A 23,045-nucleotide genomic window follows, 5' to 3' on the forward strand; every position below is an offset into this window, starting at 1 on the left:
GCATCCTCGGGCTCTGGTCTCCAGATCTTGAAGGCTGGAGTTCAAGTGGTCCATGTCCCTGTGCATCTTTGTGATTGGCTTTGTGTTGTGTTTTGTTTGTTTACCCTTCTTTCTCTGGAGGGGGAGAGACTCATAACTGGACCTTAAAATGCTGCCCCCCCCCCATCACTATGAACCAAAGTAGAATGTAGAGCATTGTCTTTGTGGACGATGCTATGCCAGTTGACATTGATGTTCCATGAGCTCGTGGTCCTGAGTTTCTAAGCCCGGGACGCGTTCCCTCAGGTGTTTGGTTATGGCTAAGACATTTGCATCCATTCACCCCCTGAAGGCTCGAGCATATTCATGAATGTATTTGTAATGTCGACAAAGCCACATGTGGAAATAGCCTCTGTGTGCTTATCTGTGCTGATGAGGGTCGTCTGATTGGCCTTCCCTCTCCTGTCCAGCTTGCATGTCTCTCTATGGGGCCACTTGTAGATTGTCGTTCCTGCTGCAATTGCAGGATCGGCTATGGAACCGCGTTTACCCTGTGATCTTCCCGGGTCTTCCTCGCCCTGGTTCATTTGGGGCTACCTTCCTCTCTTGTACACTGCTTTCACCTTCACCCCAAGGGAATTTGCGTGTATCCCCTAGTTCATGATGTAGCCTCCCACCCTGGTCACCTTCAAAGAGTGCTTCATTCTGAAAGTACATCTCTTCCTGATGACGCCTAGTAGTGGTCTGATACAATATTTGCCCTTATGTGATTGGCCCGTTTCACAGGGCCAGTTCGGCTCTGTCCCATGGGCCTTGTGAGTGGAAGTCAACTCAACAGCAGTGAGTTTTAATTTGGGGCTGGGGGTGAATTTCACTCAGCATGATGTTCTCCAGTTTCAGTCAAGGTTTGAGGTGTTATTCTCGAACACTGCGTCATCTTTAACGGTGCCTATGTACCAGAGTTGTTTATCCATCCACCTGTTGATGTTGCCTGGAGGCTGTTTCCCTCTCTTTGCCACTGTGAATAATGCTGCTATGAACATGAGTGTGCGTGCATGTATCTGCTCTTGCCACGTCTGTTATTTACCGTGGCCCAGCAATAGCATGTCCAGCTCTAAAGACTGGCCATTTTAAATGATTTCAACACCCACGAATGTATAATGACCCGCAGGTTGAAAAACATGACTAATCCTTTTTTTTTTTTTTATAGAATGTCCTCGGGAAGTTTAGAGCTTTCTTCTGAGCTTAGCTGAGAGGACTTAGATTACAGATGTGTGAAACAGCATTTAGTATATGGTTTCCTTCTGCCCTCTTGGCGAGGCTAGCGTGTCTGTCTTCTTTTCCAACCTTGCTCCTCCCTTGTTTTGCTTTCGTGATTGGTCCTGCGAATCCCGTACTAGAAAGAACTGCATTGAGGGGTGTGCCAGCCATGTGCTTAGAGGTCTTCGTTTGCACGCATGTGTCCATTTGTTGCCATCCGCTGCAATCAGGAAACCCAGTTTTCTCTCAAATATTAGAATCTTGGGACATTTTTCAAGTCGCAACTCCCATGTTTAAAAAAAACAGCCTCATGATAAACATAATTTGTCATGTTCACACATTCTAGCCAAAACGTGCTGAAAGCAACATGACGATGAGGCTGGATGTACTAATGGAACCCTCACTCATGAGTTCTGGGCTGGGCTGCCTACCACACAGTCAGCAGACTGGAAGGGCTTTCTACTCCCAGGCAAACAGATTCCCCCCCAGACCAGGCTACTCTTTTCCCAATGGACTAAATGGTCGTGAGTCTGGGTTTTCTTGAGTTTTTTTTTTTTTCCTAAAGGACTAACTCATTTGTGGTGGTTTATTCTTTCTTTTTTTTCCCCTACTAAATAAAGAGCTGCAAGCAGCTATTGAAGAGGTGCTGCCGAGTCTGAAAAAAGATGACGTGTCCATCTTCTATGTGAGCAGAAGTTCTAACACAGACGGGGTTGGCTCTTTCCTGGACAAAGTGGACGAGGTGTCAACTGAACCTATCCCGGAGTCATGGAGGTCTGAAGTTACGTTGTCCACCCCTGCCTTATACATTTACACCTCTGGAACTACAGGTAAAACATTAAAAGCGGGACTCACTTAAATGAACCAATTCAGATGGAGCTACCTGTTGGGCTAAATTCACAATTATTCCCTGGTTGTAAAATGTATCAGCTAACTAATGCTTTGGGAGACTTAGCTCTTCTCCTGTGGAAATTGAGTTATTTCATAGCATACCCTCCCTTTTAGGGCTCTCCAAGTTTTATTCCCTTTCATTGACATTGAAATCCAAACCATAATTGAGGCAATGGGTGAAATTTTATTTGTTAAGATTGTTATTAGAATTCTTGTTGGAATTTTTTTTTCTTGTTGGAATTTTTGTTAGAATTCTTTAGACTTTAGAATTTGTTAAGCTTGTTAGAATTTTTTTTTAAGTATCTGCTGGGGATTGATGACATCATATCCAGAGTCTATCCAGAATGTATAATCCAGTGGAAATGGAGCACCAGAGAAGATGCTCGGGCTACAGTTGGCTTATTTTGATATGAAATTGTGGGCCCTTGTTTAGCTCCCCATGCAGACTGACTGAGAGCTGCCCGGTGCTATGGACGTAAAATGTCTCTGGGGCAGGGGCCTAAAATCCTCTCTCAGCAAATGTAGGATGCCTTCAACTTTAAGATGCCCCTTGACTTCACGAACCACTAAGAAAAGAAAGGGAGCCCTGGTGGCATAGGGGTTACACGTTGGACTGCTAACCACAGAGTCAGAAGTTTGAAACCACCAGCCACTCTGAGGAAGAAAGATGAGGCTTTCTACTCCTAAGAATAAATTGTCTTGGAAAGCCACAGGGGCAGTTCGACCCTGACCTATAGGATCGTTCTGAATCAGAATGGACTCAGTGGTGGTGCGTTTGAGTTTTCTTGTTAAATAAGGTTAAAGGTTCTTTGAGTCTTTTATCTCAGCACAAGTGACTGGTGGACAGAGCTCTCTCTTTCACCTCTAAGACTTCATCACCCATCTGCTTTCCCCCACTCTGGCCCTGGATTTAATCTGAATGTTGAATTCCTTTCATACAGTTACTTTTGCTAAGCATTTTCTTTTAAATGCCATGGGGCAGAGTGTGGGGGCGTGGGGAGTTATGTTTTAAAGCTGATTCCCAAACAGTAGTCTCCAATTTTCCTTTTCCTTTTGGCACACGTAATTTGTCACCAACAAATTGGCAGGGCACCAGAGCAAATTAAAATGTCTCTACTGCAGTCAGATAGTCTCTTAATAGATCCGACCTTCACCTTCTTCTCTGATTGGGGTGATAAAACTAAAATTGGAGAGTTTAGTGAAATAATTGAGATAAAACCAGCTTCTGGCTAGTGGCGGGATGTGCTAGTCTTAATATTGAATAAACAAGGGCAAATTTTCTTCATAACCTATGGCTTGATAGTCAAATGTGAAACTAATTTTAGGGAGAAAAAGAATGGGCTCTCCTTAATTTAATCCCATAATTCAAAATGTTTCTTTAATGGGTATTAATTTTGCTTTCTTCCTGACCTCTAAGTAAAGTGTTTGCTAAGTTGCTTCTTTTAGAATGAATGAAAAATAAATAAATAAAGGGGAAAAATAAAATGAATGAAAAGTACTCATTTAAGTCATTAGAATATGACAAAATAACGATGTATAAATTACCAAGGGCACATGAGGGAGGGGGGAGCAGGGAGGGAGGGGAAAAAAAAACAGGACCTGATGCAAAGGGCTTAAGTGGAGAGCAAATGCTTTGAGAATGATTGGGGCAGGGAATGTATGGATGTGCTTTATACAATTGATGTATATATATGTATGGATTGTGATAAGAGTTATAAGAGTCCCTAATAAAATGTAAAAAAAGAAAAGAGGAGAAAAAAATGATTAGGGCAAAGACTGTACAGATGTGCTTTATACAATTGATGTATGTATATGTATGAACTGTGATAAGAGTTGTATGAGCCCCTAATAAATTGTTTTTAAAAAAGTCATTAGAAAACAAAATGCTTTCCCTGTTTCCCAAAGGTAATCATTAGCACAAAATTATTCATTGAAAAATATTCTCATCTCAAAGCAATAACAATGTGCCTTTCTTTGTAAAAATATAACTGAGATCTCTCACATAATTCAGAAAGCTCTTTTTCGCAGTGAATACCACTCATTTATTGAAGATTCCTCCTATTTCTTAACATCACTGTAGAATAGAACATTAAATCTAGCACTGTGGCCCTAGACCACTGCTGGAAAAAAATTAAGTTTGGAATGTGTTTACCTTGATGGTGATTTGCTGGTCATATTGCTGTGACTTATAAGTAATCGCTGTTGTTCAGGCTAGCCTTGGGCTAAGCCTACAGAGAATGCTCGCCCTCTTCACGAAGCCAGCGTATCAGCGTATCAAACTCCATGCCTTCCCCAGTGAAAGCGACCTTCCATGGGAAACAATATAGCATATATTTGTACCTTCAATAAGATGTCTTACAAAAAGGCTATGTTAAGTTATAACTAAGGAAGCGCAAATTGATCAAACCTCACTCACAATAAGAGAAAAGCACATTAACAAATATACCATGATATCATTATTCACCGTTCCAATTGGCAGAAAACCCACCCACTGAGACGACACTTTGGCAAGGCTATGAGGACACAGACACATCCCTATATGGGGGATGGGAGAGTGAAGGGGGGATAGCCCTGTGACTGCCAATGTAGTAATCTGTCAAAATGGCACAGACACACCCTCCGAGCCAGCCATCTCACTGATATAGCATCATTCGAAGCGGTGAACTCGTATAACGCAAAAACTCACTGTTATCCCGTCAGTGGTGACTCATAGCGACCCCCGGTGCGTTTCTAAGACGGTAACTGTTGACGGGAGTAGACAGCCCAGTCCTTCTCCCTCCAAGCTGCTGGTGGTTTCGAACTGCGCACTCTGTGGCTCAGCCACCAACCTGTAACCACCACACTACCAGTGAGCTAATATATGGCCTAGGTTTTCCACTGCAACATCATTTGGGGGGGGGGGGGGATGTAACTAAAGGAAAACTTGAGACAGCTGCAAGAAAGAGAGACTAAATAAATGTGAAAAAATGAGAAAAATTGTGGTGTACAAATGTGGACAGAGCTCCATGATAAAAAGCTAAGAGAGGGGGCGGGACAAAGAACAGAATAATCTCTACATTTTGAAGTGCAGGGGGAGGAGCGAAAGGGGGGCAAGAATATATGAGCAAATGTTTGGGGTGTTTTTTTAAATCATTTTATTGGGGACACTTACAGCTCTTATCACAATCCATCCATCCATTGTGTCAAGCACATTTGTATATAGGTTGCCATCATCATTTTCAAAGCATTTGCTTTCTATTTGAGCCCTTGGTATCAGCTCATTTTCCCCCTCTCCCACCCTCCCTCCCTCCTGATCCTTTGATAATTTGTAGATTTTTTTTTTTCATGACTTACACCGACCACTGTCTCCCTTCACCCACTTTTCTGTTGTCTGTCCCCCAGGGAGAGTGTTCTATGTAGATCATTGTGATCGGTTCCCCCTTCCTCCCCCCACCTTTCTCTTCCCCTCCTGGTATCGCTACTCTCATTATTGGTCCGGAGGGGGTTATCTGTCGTGGGTTCTCTGTGTTTCAAGCTCTTCTTTGTACCCGTGTGCATGATGAACAAAGTTTTTGTATGTACCTCTGTTTGTGAAAGAAGCTCTAGGAGACTACTTAAGAAAAATTCATAAAGGGGTTTCTGAAGGAAGGCAATTGGATGGATGGAAGCCGAAGGAGTGCCACTTCTACTGTCTTGTGTTAATATTTTCGGATTTTGGAACTAAATGTGTAGATTCTGTAGTGATGGTTAACTGAAAAGGGGGGTCTTTATAAATTTACCTCTGACGTTGCCACCACAGTAGAACATACAGAAGCCGGCAATGCCCCTTGGCCCCACGTACAGCAAGCCTGTCCGTCCCAAACCCTAAAGCCTTTCAAGTTTTCTATGTTATCCTTAAATACCACATACGTTCTGCTGTCTTCACAATGATTTTGAATTTAACACCCGAATTTAAACTCATCAACCCCAACGTCAGCCTTGGAGAACCAAGACCATCTTCCAACACTTTGAGGGGTGAGACTAAACTCTTTCAGCTGGTGGTCAAGACCAGCCCTTTCCAGCCCTTTGGCTCTCCCCCAAGTTCCTGTCTTTGCCCCCCCCCAGCCCCCCCCAAACTCACCTCATTTCCACTCAGGACAGTCTCCCTTCTGTGTCCCACAGAACTTAGCATTTCCTAACAGTCCTTCCAATTCTATATGAGCAGAACAGAACGCATCATTTAACCCCCATCCCTCACATCTTCCCAAGGCTCCTGGGTGTATTTGGAACTTTTCTCGGAGACTAGAGCTCCGAGGTGTGAGTATGTCTGGGCTCTTACATCATTTTCGTTCATCTCCGCCAGCCAAGTCAGTCACCAAATCCAATTTTTGTTTTCCTCTGCAAAATGTCTCTTGAATCTTTTCTTTTTACCTCATTTCCACACTGCCATACCATCCTAATCCCAAACACTTGGAACCTGGTACGAGTGGGGCGGGGAGAAGCATAGCTATTTACATTTATGTGACTGATGATACCAAATTATTTAATCACATCTCATCTGGACTGGAGAATATAATTCTACTTATTTCACAAACTTGCTTTGAGGGTTAAATGAAATATTTGAGAATAACTTGCAAAGTGCTAAAACTCAAAATATAGATTCAATAGCTGTTCGGTCGCTTCGTTTTCTTTCTCTCCAGTTACCACTGAAATGATCATCTAATTCAGGAATCAGTGAACTGAGGACTGTGGGCAATATACAGTCCCAGTATTTTTGTAAATAAAGTTTTATTGGAACCCAGCAATGCTCATTTGTTTCCGTATGACTGGGACACCTCTCACACGAAAACAGAGTTCATTGATTGCAGCACCTACAGCATTTACTGTCTGATTTTTTTTATATACCCACAAGAAAAATGATTGACTCCTGGTTTTATTGATTGTGGAGTCTACTGTAGAATTGTCTGAGCACCGGTTGATGATGAATCACCCAGACTGCATGCCTGTGAAGGGCCAACCTTGCCTCACTCATGACTTTGCTTGTGTCTTCGCCAAGGTCTCCCCAAAGCAGCAGTCATCAATCATCAGCGCCTCTGGTACGGAACCGGGCTTGCTACAGCAAGCGGGGTTAGGGAAGATGATGTCATTTATACCACTCTGCCCTTGTACCACAGCGCTGCAATGATGATTGGAGTACACGGCTGTATCCTGAAAGGTACGCTTTTTCTTTCGACGAGAATTGGAGGCCAGCACACAGCCATACTGTCACATCTGCTAAAAGGAAAACGAGTGCCCAGGATGGGTAGTGTCCCGTCTGTCTCTCCATATTCCTTTCTCAAGACCTAACTGAAGCCTCCCTCTTCTAGAATGTGGTCCAGTGCTTTCCCCAAGCAGAATTCACACACACACACACACACACACACACACACACACACGCACGCACACACACCCCACTCCCTTAGCGCTTCATCCGAACCTCATTGTGCATGCTGCCTTGTACTGGAATGGCTTTTGTAAGTGTCTTCCCTCCACTGGACTGGAAGCCCTTGTATAGGACAAACTCATGCATATAATAGGGACGTACTATTAGTTTCTGAACAAAGTTCATTTTCTAATTTCTACCTGTCAAAGATGGCAAAGTAGATACAAGTATAGTTGGGGGGATTTTGGTGGCACTGCTGTATTGAAATTTTCTATGACTTCTGTGTTTGCAGGTGCTACTCTGGCTTTACGGACCAAATTTTCAGCCAGCCAGTTTTGGGATGACTGCCGAAAATACAACGTCACTGTCATTCAGTACATTGGTGAACTGCTTCGGTATTTATGCAACTCACCCCAGGTAATAATCTCCTTGGTTCCATACCTTGTTGGATTTGGATTTGGTGAGAAGTCAAGTCTCCTTAGGTGGTGCTTTATTTCAGTTGATTTGTGTGTATACGTTTTCAGTTGATACTAACATTGTTTTTCATAATAAAGTGCTGGACAACCACGTGTACAGTCTAGAGAGGGTTTAACAGATGGCAGTTGCTATTACCTCTTTACCTTTTTTCACATCCTCCCTCTACCTGTCAGGTCCTCTGCTTCCCTCTCTGCCTGTTAAAGCCTGTCACAGTCCTGTTCACATGATAATTCACATTAAACTGACTTGAGACACTCTGATGGGAGTCCTTATTCCCATCCTTTATATTTGGCTGTTTATTTCATACATCATAAAATTCAATAGTTCAAGCACATCAAGAAGGATTGTACAACCATCACCACAATCAGCTTTGGAACATTTTCTTCATTCTTGTCCTTATTAGTAGTTCCCCATTTCCCCCACCAGCCTCTCCTGCCATGCCCCCAGAGAAACTATTATTTATATCTTTCTGAGATCCTTGTACCAGAGCCCTGGTGATATAGTCATTATGTGTTGAGCTGTTAACCACAAGGTCAGTAGTTCGAAACTGCCAGCTGCTCCAAGGAAGAAAGACTAGGTTTTATATTCCAGTTTAGAGTTGTGATCTCAGAAACTCACAGGATCAGTTCTACCCTGCTCTGTAGGTCCACTGTGAGTTGGAATTGACGCAATGGTGGTGAGTTGGGTTGGGTTGGATTGGGTTGGGTTGGGTTGGATTGGGTTGGGTTGGGTTGGGTTGGGTTGGATTAGGTTGGTTGGGTTGGGTTGGGTTGGGTTGAGTTGGCTTGGCTTGGCTTGACTTGGCTTGGGTTGGGTTAGGTTGGGTTGGGTGGTGTGGCCTTTGTCTCATTGCAGGTGTTTGACTTCCTGCTTCCCCTTTTCCATGTGCTATAGTTTGAAAACTGACATCACATTTTGGCTTCTCTCTCTTTTACAAAGACATGGAGTAAAATTTTACTTAGTTTTTTTTTAAATAATTTTTATTGTGAACTGGTAAGTGTCTGCAGTAGAAATCAGTTGTCTGTTCAACAATGCATGCTCATTTTGTTTCATCACCTTGATTGGAATTCCCACAATGAAACGTCGCAAAACCCTTTTCCTCCTTGAATTTCTTGTGTCTATTTCTCCTCCTTTTCGAAACCTTTTGAATTTTTTCCTTGAGTAAATACTGACCTTTTGATCTCAAAGGTGTGTGCCTCCCTAGTGCTATTGTTCCCTTGTAAACCGGTCTATTGTTTGGCTGAAAATTGAGCCATCAGTGTGAGTTCATTTCCAGAAATAAAGGGCAACTAAGAAACATAGTTCAGGAGTTCTGTGAGTCTCTATGCAAACAGTAAGGCTGGGGGGCGGGGTTTTAACTATTTTTATTTCGAATCCATATTTTCCTCCCACTCTAACCAGGACCTTCTAGTGTGATCACTTTCAGAGCATTTGGTACTGATATCCAAGGACCAACTAGTTCTTGTCTCGGCGTTGTGAAGACCGATGTTAGAGTGGGTCATTAGGCTAGTTTTTCCATCTATCACCTGTGTTCTTCTGGGCAGGGAGATACCAATAGTTGCACCTTAGATGGCTGCTCACAAACTTTTAGGACCCCTGTTGCTACTCACCAAAGTAGGATGTACCACAATATCTTTGTAGACCGTGTTATTCCACTTCACCTTGGTGGGACCCAAGACAATGTTCCTAGATCCCCAGGTCCAGCAGTTCATTCCCTCCAGGTGTTTGGTTGTGTCTAAGAAGTTTTCATAATTTTTTCTGTTGCATGTTCCACCACGTTTGTTGATATATTTGCAGGCAAGGTAAGTACCCATGTACAAACCTGTATGCATTTGTGAATATACTTCCACCCTCCCTCCCACATCCTTTTAGCCTACACATCCATCAATAGAGCCACTCGTAGATCATCCCTCTCACGGGATTGACCTTTTCAGTACTGCAGCATTCACCTTGACCTCTGGCTTTCCAGACAGCGCCTTCCCCAGCGCCCATCTTTGTTTGCCCGCCTCACTCTTGCTGTGTATTGCCTTCCAAGTTTGACTCCCTCTCCCTGTGACAGTCCTGTAACTATACCATTCCTTTGGACTTTGTGATATGTCTTTGTTACAAGTTAATGTCTCTGGTTCCATATTTTCAGTCTTGTGGGTTTGTTTGACTGTGGGTACTTCTCCGTCGTGGTTGATTCTTTCTGGGGTGTCATGTATGCTATTCTCAGACTAGTGTCTACTGAAGTTTGTCTGGAAAAACTCCCTATAGTATTTCTTACAGAGTTGGTTGATTTTTACATATTCTTTTCATTTCTGTTTATCTGGACATGCCTAACCCAGCAGCCATCTTTTAGGGAGCACTTGGCTGGGTGTATGATTCTGGGTTGACAGTTTTCTTCTTTCCAAGTTTTATAGATGCCTCCCCATTGCCTTCTTGCCTGCATTCATTGTATTGGGTCTCCTTTGTTGGTGACTCTTCTTTTTTTTTTTTTTTTTTTGACCTGAGCTGCTCTTGAGATTCTGTCCTTGTCTTCGATGTAGAAAGTTTGACTGTGATGTGTTGGTTCCAATGGTAGCTGAGGTCTGGGTGGTTGTTCCAGGAAGGAAATCTTTCTGAGCCAAAGGGCAGCTTGGAGCAGGGTGGGGTGGTTGGGGAAGAAATCTTGCCCACTCAGTTATGGCCAGGGTCCTGGCACTAAGGTAGAGTTCACATGCGTCTCGTTGAAAGGGTGGTGCCCCAGGGGCCTGATCCAGGAGAGCATCACTCTGACCTCAAGCAGAGGAGGGGTCTTAATCCAGGGGAGGGAGTTGCCACCGGTCAGTGAGTGGGTAAGGGTGAGGGCTGGCCTTGATTTGGGTTTGGGGACCAAGGAAGGATCTCACCTTTCTTCGTCAGTGCTATTTAATGAATGAATCTCTGTGTGGGCTTGAAACTAACTAACGGAATCTCCTTCGCTATGTTTGGAACAGATAACGTAAGGTAACTCCAGGGCTTTGGGTCCACTTTGGTTGCAGACATCCAGATATTTTTTATGGTGCTTCTAGCAAGAGCTTCTCCTTAGAGATCGAATGGCCTGCCTTAAGACAATAGATCCTAGTTTTTCACCAGTGGTACTTTTGACATTTTGGTTTCTCTGATTCTTGGCTGTGTGGTTTTACCCTGTGTGTTGTAGGAGGTTTTACATCGTCCTTGGCCTCTACCTAGGGGCTGCTGTTAGTACTACCCAGTTGTGACAGTCAAAATGTCTCCAGACATTACGAAATGTCCCAGCAGGCAAAATCCCCCAAGTCGGGAACCATCGGACTAGATAATGCGGTAAACCACCAGATCCTACCTGGCTTAATCCATTCAATGAGTACAAGAAAACAAACTCAAATGAGGAAATAAAATGAAACCCATTGCCATCCGGTCGATTCTGAATCACAGAGACTTACTATGTAAGGTCCCCAAGGCGGTACATCTTCCAGGGAGCTGACAGCCTCCTCTTTCCCCTTGGGGTCTGCTAGTTTGAATTGCCAACCTGGGGATTAGCTGGCCGATGCCAAATACACAGTACTACCAGGATCACAAACTTGATACAGTGGTGTATTTATAAGCACTCGCACCTCCCTGGGTGGCACCCATGGTTAAGTGCTGAACCGATAACCAAAAGTTTGAGGGGCAAGTCTGCCCAAAGACACCGCGGAAGAAAGGCTTGGCAATCTCCTGATAGACTCAACTCCATCACAACGGATTTGTTTTAATGTGCAAATTACAGTACAAGCTTCTGTGGGTCTAGAGAGATGGATCATATACTCTTCTCCAGTTACCTAACTACATGGTTTGCTCTGACCTCATTCAACCCATGTGCAAATTTCACCTAATCAGAGAGGCCCCTCATACTATCAAATGCATCACCCTCTCCATCATCATCCATATCATTACTGCTTCTGAGGGCACTTAAAACTCCTGATGTACAAGCCATGGTAACTTAGTGGGTTATGAGTGGGGTTGCTAATTTCAAGGTCAGCAGTTTGAAACCACCAGCCGATCTGAGGGATAAAGATGAGGTCTTCTGCTCCCAAAAAGGTCCATAGTCTCAGAAACCCACACCAGCTGTTCTACCCTGTCTGATAGGGTCACTGTGAGTTGCTAATGAGTTCAAATTTTGAGTTGTATTGCTCCTAATAGAATCTATATGAGGAGACTTTAAAAGTTTGTGGAAAAGTGGAGAAGTAAAAGAAAATGGAAATTTCCATGATCTTTCTGCAGCTCCCACATATGCTATAGTCTGTCTAAGCCATTTAATGAAAGCTCCTTTGGATAATAATAATAATGTATAAGCTATCGAGGGGCCACGAGGGTGGAGGGGTGGGGGAGAAAAAATAGGAGCTGATACCAAGAAGAAAGAAAATGATGGCAACATATGTACAAATGTGCTTGATATAATTGATGTATGGATTGTTATAAGAGCTATATGGCCCCCAATAAAATTATTTATTTTTTAAAAAGGAGGAGAAGAAAGAAAACTCCATATGAGCAGAGGTTTTGTTCGCTGCTGCATCCCAGGCCGAGTTACCTGGCTTTTGTGGGCATTCGATGAATTTTATTGACTGAATGAACTTCTAAATCCTTGTCCCTGAAAAGTATGCAATTAAGTTGAGAGAGATGAATGTTTATGTGTGGCATGTATTATCCTGGTTTGTTTGTTTGTTGCTGGGGGGCGGGGTTGCATAACCACAGATTCATGACCAAGGGTCATAGTTTACCTATGAATGGTGTTGCAATTTTTCTACAGCTTCTTCCTGTTCATGTCATTATTGAATTTTCTTCACATTAGTAGTCCACCTGGGTCCTCAAGATTGCATGCCTCTCTGTTAAAACCCAAGAAACCCATATAGGGCCCAGCTGTTTGGCTTTTCTTCTCTAGCTCAAAAACACCCCCTTGTCAGTTAGAAGTCTCCTGGGGAGGGTGTGTTGTTTCTATTAGTTCTAATGGGAGCCACCTTTGGACAAGAGGAAAACAAACATGTTTGTGCATCGCTCTCTTCAGGCTCGCTCGCTCTCTCTTTCTCTAACACACACACACACACACATACACACAGACACACCTTTTATCTTTCTCTCAGTGTTATCTCAGAGAGATGCTGGAACACAAAGATGGGACTAGGGTTTTACATCTTCAACGTATGTCATGGTGTTCCAAATACAATCTCGTATTAACTCGAAAGAGCAACACGATGTTTGATTGCTCTAGGGTTTCGCAAATAATTTTCAGGTTGAGTCAATGCCCTCCTCCTCCAAGAGGAAGCCACTTCCGGAGGATGGGGATTTCATGGAGCCTTACATCATTTGGAGACAGTGAATAAATTTCTATCATAATGAAGGACATCCTGGGCATGGGTTTAGTATTAGAAAGTAACTCCTGAACATGTGAACTCTTCGAATTAAAATTAAAGAAACTCACAGCCCTTGTCTTGAAATCACAGAGTAATAGGTTTCTTATCAGTTATTCTCTAAGCTGGGGAGAAAAAAAGTTAACTTGCAGTGTTGCTCAATATGTGGGGGTGAAGGGCTACTAGCAGAGCAGCGGGCAAGATCTGCTTTGGGTCCGGTGATTGTAGGCTCACCGCAGGAAAGCAAGTGCCTTGACTTAGCAAGATGTTGCTTCATTTTGTGTTTCATGAAGGCATATAATTCATGGATAATGCCTGATCTAGAAGTAGATTATACATCCTTGGTTGCGTTTGTTTCCCTCCACCTCTGAGTTCTGGTTTGTCTGGAAAATATTTACAATAATTGTAAGGAATGGTCAAGCTTCTATTTTTAAAATCGATTGTTAGAGAACTTTAAAACCTAAGAAGTGGTTTCCCTTGATTGATTCCCTTTCTTCGCTCAGGCTCCCTTACTCAATGCCCCATTCATATCATCAGTTCACTCCCCCTCTGAGCTGTGTCCCTGTGGTTGGCTGGAACACTCCCTAACTCTTCTTACTTCTACTCTGCCCGAGTCCGGAATCTAAACTCTTCTGGAAAGCCTTCTCATTAAAAAAAAAAAAAAAAAAAAGTATGGGAAGCCCAGATTCTATTAACTTAAAGAGACCATAAGGAAAGATTTGGATGCTTAGTTGAACATGCATTCATCAATGCCAGGAAGTGTGAAGACAGCTATTTGGCCGACTGACTGGAAGAGATCCATATCTGTACCTGCTCCAAAGAAAGGTAACCCAACAGCATGTGCAAGTCATCAAAATAGCGCATGCAAGTCAAATTTTGCTGAAGATCATTCAACAACAGTTGCAGCAGTACCTTAACAGGGAGCTTCCAGAGGTTCAGGCCAGATTCAGAAGAGGATGGGGAACCATTGGTGATGTCAAATGGATCTTGGCTAATACTGGAAAAATCTTTACTTCTTTGTATTGACTGTGCTAAGGCATTATAATGTATAGACATAGCCAAGTATAGATAACTTTGAGAAGAATGTTATTCCAGAACACTTCATTGTTCATGCAGAACTTTTACATCAATCACAAGCAGTTATGCAAACAAAACCAGTACACGCTGACTGCATCATTCAAAATCAGGAAAGGCGTGCACCAGGGTAACCTCATCTCACTTATTCAGTCTGTAGAAGTATGTATAGCTATGACCAGATAATCAGGGAAGTTGGATTATGTAAAGAAGAAGGTGGCATCAGGATCACGGGAAGGCTTATAACAACCTGCGGGATCGAGATGGAACAACTCTGTCTGCTGACAGTGAGGAGGACTTGAAGCATTTGCTGATGAAGACCAAGGATTTCAGCCTTCAGAAAACCAACATCTTCACAATGGGACCGATAGGTAACATCATGATAAATAGAGAAAAGATTTTGAAATTGTTAAGGATTTGTCTAGCTTGGATCCATAATCAATTGTCATGGAAGCAGCAGTCAAGAGATCAAATGCTGATTGCATTGAGTAAATCTGATGTGTAAGACCTCTAAGCGTTGAAGCATCAAGTATATTACTGTGAGAACTAAGGTGCATCTTAGCATCGTCGATAAAAACAAGTAAACATCCTTCTGGTACGCTCTGCTTTCAGCCAAGAAGAACAAACAAATCTGTCTTGGAAGAAGGAAAGCCAGAATGCTCCTTAGAGGAGAAGCTGCCTAGGGTTAGGGTTAGGGTTAGGGTTAGGGTTAGGGTTGTTAGGGTTAGGGTTAGGGTTAGGGTTAGGGTTAGGGTTAGGGTTAGGGTTAGGGTTAGGGTTAGGGTTGGTTAGGGTTAGTTAAAAAGAATTAAAAAAAAAAAGAGGAGAAGCTGCCATAACTTCTTCTACACCTTACTTTGGACATGTTGTCTAGAGAGACTAGTCCCTGGAGAAAGACATCGTGCTCAGTAAAGGACAGGGACAATGAAAAAGAGGAAGGCCCTGCACAAGATGGATCGACACAGTGGCTTCCACAATGAACTCGGACATAACAATTGTGAGGATAGTACGGGGCTGGTCTGTTTTGTTCTGTGACACATAGGCATCACTCAACAACTGCATCCAGTTATCGAAAAGTCTTCCAAACAAACGTGAATTAAAGCTAGGACTAAAGGTAGAAAGCTCTTAGTGTTATTGGGCACTTTCTAATCTTCTCGGCCTGGTAGAACAGCCTGCCGCTAGAGGACACACACCCCCACTGGGAGCACTGGATCCACGAGGCAACTAAACCAAATGCCCATCCCCAAACTGCACAGCTCATCAGCAGAAGCTGGGACCAAGGTTGAAGAAGTGGAGGCCTCTACCCATCTCCTCCCTCTTCTTAACCATAGGTATGGCAGAGGCCTGGAGAGGGATTCCTCCAGCCACCCTGAGGTCAGTGGTTCTTGCTTAGCTCCAAGGACTTCACATGGTGCTTAAGAGCATGAGCCATGGAGTCAGCAAGCTTGAGTCCTGACTCTGCCATGGAAGCAAGATAGGTAAAATCTCAAAGTCTCCGTTTTCTACTAGCCAACAGGGTCAATGACAGTGCCAACCACCTAGGGACTATGAGATGGCATACATCACAACAACAACAATGAGCCTGTTGCCACCAAATCAGTTCCTACTCGTAGCGACCCTATAAATCTTCACAAGAACAGCCAATCTCATCTTTCTCTCAAGGAGCAGCTGGTGAATTTTGAACCATCAGCCTTGCAGTTAGCAGCCCAACACCTAGCCCACATCGCCACCTATTATATAGATAAAGCACTTAACAAAGTACCTTGTGTGTAGTAACTTTTCGGCACATGAGAACTATTTGTTGGCTATTTTAGGGCCTAACAATATATAGGCCATAGTAGTTCAGGATATACTTATTGAAGGAATCAATAAAAGTTCTGCCCCACGTATACAAGGGAATAAATGAAGAAATTCACATTGGTCAGTTAAAACTGATCTAAGGTGCTTGGGAGTTGGCAAAGTTACTGACTAAAAATTATTTTTACAGTGTTCGAGTTGAATATCCCTCCCCTGAGATAACCTGTTTTCATTGGTACATTTGAGCCTTCGCTTCCAGGACACCTGCTTGCAGGGAAAGGTCAGGTCCATGGTCATTGCCCATCTGGTGCTTTTTGTGCAGTTGGCAGCTCCCATTCTGCGGGGGTGGTTGCCTGGTAAAGCAACGGAAGAAAGAAGCACTTAATGCAACAGGGTGTTGCCAATGCTGCTTACGTTGCTGCTCAAGCCCGGGGCTAAAGCCATGACAAGGGGCCTACATGAAACTTCATGCTGCCATTTGGGAATGTGTCCCAGGTGAGAGGAGGAGACAGAAGAAGAAAAAAGAACCAGGAAAGAGTTCCAGAGACTCTCCACACAGTCATATGATATTTGGAAATGGAAATAAGCTAGCCCAGAATCCTTTAGCCGTTGAATAGTAGACCCAACTTAGCTCACTAGAGTTGTCTGCCTTCCTGGAAAATGTAGAAAACCTCTCTGATCCCCTTTGGCTGAAACGTTCCATCTGGGCTCAGTCTCCATGCGGACAGAACTAAGAGTGGAGAGACGATAACATCACAGAGTGGAGTGTGACCAATTTGATCTGTGGGGGGCCAAGAGCAAACCAAAACACCAAATTCCCTCTCGTCCAGTCGATGTCCACTCACAGCTGCCATGTAGGCCAGGGTAGAACTGCCCTCTGTGAGTTGCCAAGAGGATAACTCTCCACAAGAGTAGAAAGCCCCGCCTTTTCTCCCACAGAGCAGCTGATAGTTTTGAACTGCTGACCTTGAGGTTAGCAGCCCAACAGCGTAAGCACTAACGCTACCAGGCTCCAGGGCCAAGATAGAGCAGGCCAAAGGAAGTTAGACAGGAGAGCAGAACTGAGGAAGGTTTCCCAGAGGTGAGTTTGGAAGGTTGAAGATAAATCTTCCAGGGAAAGACCTCTCATTGTGTGCCCAGCCCTGGTAGGAAGGACCTGGTCTGTTGGGGTCTACAAACAGCATGACAGAGGGGTTAGACTGTTTGGCCGGCCTGGGGCAGGGGCTTTCCTAGGCTGAGACTGCAATGTGCAGGGGCAAAACCAACGGCAAAGGGCTGCCGTCGGAAGAAGAGTCAGGTGGGAGGTGGCTTTGTAGAGTCTAAACCAGTGGTTCTCAACCTTCCTCAGGCCGTGACCCTTTCCTACAGTTCCTCATGTGGTGGTGACCCCCCCAACCATACAATTATTTTCTTTGCTATGTCATCACTGTCATTTTGCTAGTGTTGTGAATCGGGCGACCCCTGTGAAAGGGTCGTTCGAGACCCACAGGTTGAGAAGCGCTGGTCTAGACAATCCCCTGGGCTGCTTTGGGGAGGATAGACTGCAGAGGCCTTGGCTGTAAGCCAGGTTGGCTGAGCTTTATCCTTTCTTTCTTGTCTTGAGCACATTACCAAGAACATACACTCAGTTTTACGTTAACCGGGAAGACGCCAGGAGGCTGAGAACGGTTACTCAACTTGAAGAAGGTAACGTTAACACTGACCCACACTAGGAGACATTGTTGAATCATGTATGTTCTCACACACACAACTGCAAAATCCAATCAACTTTTAAACAAGAAGAAAGAATGTGGACTCGGGAATTTTGGTTTCTAAGATCCTAGGCTTTCTGCCCTTCCACCTTTTAGAAGTTGCCAAAAACCAAAGTGGGCAAGGAACCATATCAGCCCCCGTGGTCTAAGGGGCTAAAAGACATGCAAACCGTGCACAACACAGCACATGCACAGGGAATCCGGAGGACGAACAGGACTGGTGTGTGGCGCTGAGGAGCATGAAACTTAAGAGCATTTAACAAAGTGGCTGATTTACCTCCTGAAGACAGAGCACTGGAGGGGCTAGATACAACCAAGGGTTAAGCGAGGCATCCCTCATGGAAACAGGAGGTTGTTTGAAAGTTTGTGTAAGTAGCCGTAAACCTGCCACGCCCCTCCCTCCCCAGTAGGAAAAAGAAACGAAAACAAAATTCACTCCTCTCTTGGGTGGAAGCTGACTCATGGCAACCCTACAGGACAGGGTAGAACTTCTCCGTGGCTTTCCGGGTCGGTAACTCTTTCTTTACAGGGCCAGAGACTCTCTGCTGGTGAAGATTGAACCACCAACGTTGTGGTTAGCAGCCCAATATGTAGCCCACTACCCACCAGAGCATCTCCAACAGCTCAGCCTACAGGAGCCCAAGAGCAGAGGATGGCAGAAAACAGGAGACTGAGCAAATGATAGATCGTGAGAAGGGACACTGCCACTTCCTTTTCCCGTACGGCAGGTGTAGGTGTAGGCCTGCCAACTGAAGACTGGCAGGTGGTCATTCCTAGGAAGAAAAGGAAGAAATAGACTTTCCCACAAATTTCTGTAGGAACTAGACTTTGGCTCACTGTCCAACGGTACAGTGCACCGAACAACAAACTCTCTCCATGCATGGCTCTAGAGTATCTTTTTGTTGCCATATTCTTAAATATGAATAAACAGGGGAAAAATCATCCAAAGAAGAGACTAAATAACACCAATTCAAGAAGCAAGAAAAAATGTCCCAAAACTATAATTACCATTTTCATAGATAGAGGACAGGAGCTGATGTTATTACCACAAAACCGTAATCCCCAGTAATGCAAGGCTATTGTTAAGCATAGTGCCCCTGAGGACAGAAATGAGCTGCCTCTTAGGTTTCCTGGGATGTCAATCTTTACAAAAGTAGACTGCTACATTTTGTTTGTTTGTTTGGGGTTTTTTTGTTTGTTTGTTTTTTAATTTTAACAATTTATTGGGGCTCATACAATTCTTTTCACAGTTCATACATATACATACATCAGTTGTATAAAGCACATCTGTACAGTCTTTGCCCTAATCATTTTTTTCTCTTTTCTTCTTTTACATTTTATTAGGGACTCATACAACTCTTACCACAATCCATACATATACATACATCAATTGTATAAAGCACATCCATACATTCCCTGCCCCAATCATTCTCAAGGCATTTGCTCTCCACTTAAGCCCCTTGCATCAGGTCCTCTTTTTTCCCCCCCTCCCTCCCCATTCCCCCCTCCCTCATATGCCCTTGGTAATTTATACATCGTTGTTTTGTCATATCTTTCCCTATCCGGAGTCTCCCTTCCCCTCTTTGTTTTTGTTTGTTTTTTAACTGCTATATCCTTAAGGAAAATGTTTCAACCACTGTGCCAGTGGTGGTCTTTATAAAACAACAAGGGGCTCTGATTTTTTTTTAATTCATAAGTTGGAAGATTCAAACTAAGTTTAATTCAAAGTTTGGAAGACTAAGGTAAGAAACCTCATAGAAAATTAACCAAAAAGATCAGGTGATGGATAAGAGGGGAAATAGAGAAGAAAATTAGATGATCAATCCAAGAAATTCAAAATCTAATTGAGTGGAAGATGGGAGAAAGAAACAGGAAAATGAAGGGAAGGGAATCATTAAAGAAATAACAGAAGAAAACTTTCCAGAAGTAAAACATAAGACCCAGTGAGTGTCCAATGCGAGGGAGAACATCGTGATGAAATGTCAGACTACTAAGAGTAAAGAAAAGATTCTATCATAATATATAGAATATACGTAAGAACAAATAATAAACTATAGATAAGAATAAAGAGCAGTTCTGTGGCATTTGACTTAACAACAGCAACATTGGAAACTAGAAGACAGAGGAATGATACCTTCAAAACGGTTGCCTGTCTAAAATAATATATCCAGCCAAACTATCACTCAAGTCTACAAGAAGAATACTTTCCAATACCGAAAGTCTCAGAAAACTTGCCTCCTTGTTCCCCTCCTTCCAGAAGTTACTAGAGCAAGTGCTCCACTAACAGAAGAGAGGAGAGAAGATCCAGGAAAGAGGCAAAGGAATCCTTAGCCTGAGCAAGCAACTACTCCAGATTGGTGTAAAAGAGTAAAAGGAAGAATAATAGAAAGGAAAAAAAACTATCCTACGATAGATTTCACTATAAGGAAAATGTTGTTTTGAGGCCTGCTGGAAGGTATAGCAGAACTTAAAAATAGCAAGTAAGAAAACTAATAAAATGTTCAAGGAGGTAATAAATTTTAAGAAACACAAAATATGTTCAAGACTGTATCATAACATGTTACTTGGTTTTTCAGTGGTTTATGAAGGGTAAAACAAAGTGAAAACTAAATATTGATTTAACCAAAAATTATGATATTAGAAAGATGGTGGAAAGAAAAGCGAAACTCACTGCCATTGAGTCGATTCTTACTCATGATGGAGAGGAAGAAAGAGCTTAATCTTCATCTAGCAAATAATAATAAATCAGTAAATAATGTCTAAACTTGCTAAGGCAAAAGATAGCGTATGCATTTAACTTAGAAATGTAGCGTGCTGATGGGAAGAAATTACTCTGAGGGTTGAAAGTGGTAGTAAGCTGGGACAGATAAGGGGCGTGAATCGTTTTCTCCATTTGGCTCTTCGTGACCTATAGGACATACAGTGTCACTACATTATCCACCTCTGGGCACTCGTGGGAAGCTGTTTTCCCACCTTTGTTTGTGCCACCATCTGGGGGGGCCTGTGTAGCTGTGTGAATCTGAAGAGCCAGGCTTCATCCCACCAGCCCCAGAACCAGGGATCCCGAAAAACATCCTACTCATATACACACTGCCACGGAGTCGATGCTGACTCAGAAAGACCCTATAGGAGACTGTGAATCTCCAAGGAGGAGAAAGCTTTGTCTTTCTCCCCGGTTGCAGCTGGTGGTTTCAAACCTCAGGCTTTGTGGATTGCAGCCCAACATGTAACTGCTAGGTCACCAGGAGTCCTTTGAGAATATATACGTCCCTCTAATTGTATCAATATCCAGATTGCCTCACTAGTTAATTTTTCATTTCACTCCAAAGGCCTTCCATTATTGAAAGCTCAGTTTCAATAAAAAGTCCAAAGAAGCAAATGGCGCAGTCTTCGGAGAACCATTTGACGCTTAAAGTATGTGTGGATCACCATCATCAAGGAAAAGTGCTCTCTGAAATCACACAAGTCTATATTTGAACCTTAGAACCACCATTTTGCTGCTCGTGTGATCGTGGGCCAACTATTTTAAGCTTTCCAAGACTCCACGTCCTCAGTTGTCATCTGAGGCAAATACTTGCCCTACCACATTTTAATAGAGTTCTTTTGAGACTTAAATAAGACCGGCCAAGGGCCTGACACATCGTGTCAGTAAAAGTTTTCAGCTTACTCTGTCCACTCGGCGCTCTGCCCTCCTCTCTGGACCCCCGGACTCCTCACCCTTCTTCCGCCGTGAAATGGGGTGGATTGAAGTCCCCCGGGGGTGCCTGTGTACTCCACCTTAGCTCTAAGCCAACAGAAGGTCCGAGCCTTGTTAAAGCAAGCAGTCTGGTGACCTTTAGCTTTGCCTTTGTGGCACAGCTGGAGAGTTGAGGGGGGACCTACCCCTCCTAGGGGAAAGAAAAACTCGAGTACCCTCAGCGCTGTGGAAGGAAAGCTAGGTGAGAAACAGACACCAAAGAAGGCTGCAAGGTCTCCCAGTTCGTGTCCACAAACACTCTTAGCCTAGAGCTTTAATCTTTTCTGCTGGGGTAAGCCGATCCCTAGCTTGCGTGATGAAAGCTGATCCCAAGCTATTGTTGTTATGAACCCAGCTACCTGCTGCCTACAGGTGAAAGTTGCACCTGTAAAGCCAGCAGTCAGCTTCCTGCACACCCAGGGCACCTGCACCTGAAGGCGTAATCTTGTGCAGCTCTCAGTCCTGGATGGCTGAGTGGGAATGTTGAGGACTTACTTCCTTCCTCATGAAGGTCATTTCTTTTTTTCTGGTCTTTTTTTTTTTCTGCAAGGAAGTTTGACGCTTTCTGCAAAGCACTGGAGGATATAGAGGTGTATTGGGCATCGAAGGAGCTTGCGAGCTATTATGGGAGAGCGATGGCCAGCATTCACTAGACAAGGAGCTGAGCGAAGTAAGAGGATGGGGGATGACTGGTGTGGGCTGCGTGTGAATAATGATTTTCCCCTTAGAGTGTTAGTTTGGGGGTCCTCACGCAGGCCTGCAAGCAGCTAAGCCTCTAGATGAAGCGCTGTTTGTAAGTGATCGTGAGCGTTCTTTAGAGACCCGTGGTGTTTTCTTGTTGGACTGGGAGTGAGAGGGGCCACAGGTGGTCTGAAAAGCTGACCATTGTTGGTGGAAATTATAATGTCTCCCGGACTGGGTGATCCTCTAACTGCTTATCCAAATGGAGACACCTTTGAGAGTGACAGTGATGCTATTAATGAGCACATCACTCTTGTGAATAACCACACCAGGACTAACCTGCTGGCAGGTACTCGGTAATTACAAAAGGGAATCGATTCAGTGAACTGGGGACCTACAAAGCTGATTCAGAAAACAGGTTCCCACTGAGTCACAATCTCTCGAACTTATTTCAGTGAAGCAAGTGCTTGACTAGTTGGCCAGTGCTGGCCGTTCGAATACACCCAGATGCACCTCGGAAGACGGGTCTGGCGATCTGTTGCCGAAAGGTCCCTGGCTTGAGCAGTTCAACTCTTGACTCACCTGGGGCTGCCCTGAGTTAAAATGAACTCCTACGCAGCCAAGAATAACAAACCCAAACAAGACTCATTCCGGAC

The 23,045-nt window shown here is 43.8% G+C and overlaps 1 protein-coding gene across 2 annotated transcripts in view; it reads left to right on the forward strand.

The window, feature by feature from the left end:
* Positions 1-23,045, forward strand: part of SLC27A2 (solute carrier family 27 member 2) — a 59,045-nt gene that overhangs the window by 17,208 nt on the left and 18,792 nt on the right. The window contains exons 2-4 of one of the 2 annotated variants that reach the window (XM_075531754.1): positions 1,860-2,069; positions 7,145-7,303; positions 7,803-7,927. In XM_075531754.1, coding sequence (XP_075387869.1) covers positions 1,860-2,069; positions 7,145-7,303; positions 7,803-7,927 — 494 coding nt within the window. The remainder of the gene's footprint in view (positions 1-1,859; positions 2,070-7,144; positions 7,304-7,802; positions 7,928-23,045) is intronic. The other variant, XM_075531755.1, reaches the window with a different exon arrangement.

Source organism: Tenrec ecaudatus, chromosome 14 (assembly GCF_050624435.1).
Source record: "Tenrec ecaudatus isolate mTenEca1 chromosome 14, mTenEca1.hap1, whole genome shotgun sequence".
Lineage (NCBI taxonomy): Eukaryota > Metazoa > Chordata > Mammalia > Afrosoricida > Tenrecidae > Tenrec > Tenrec ecaudatus.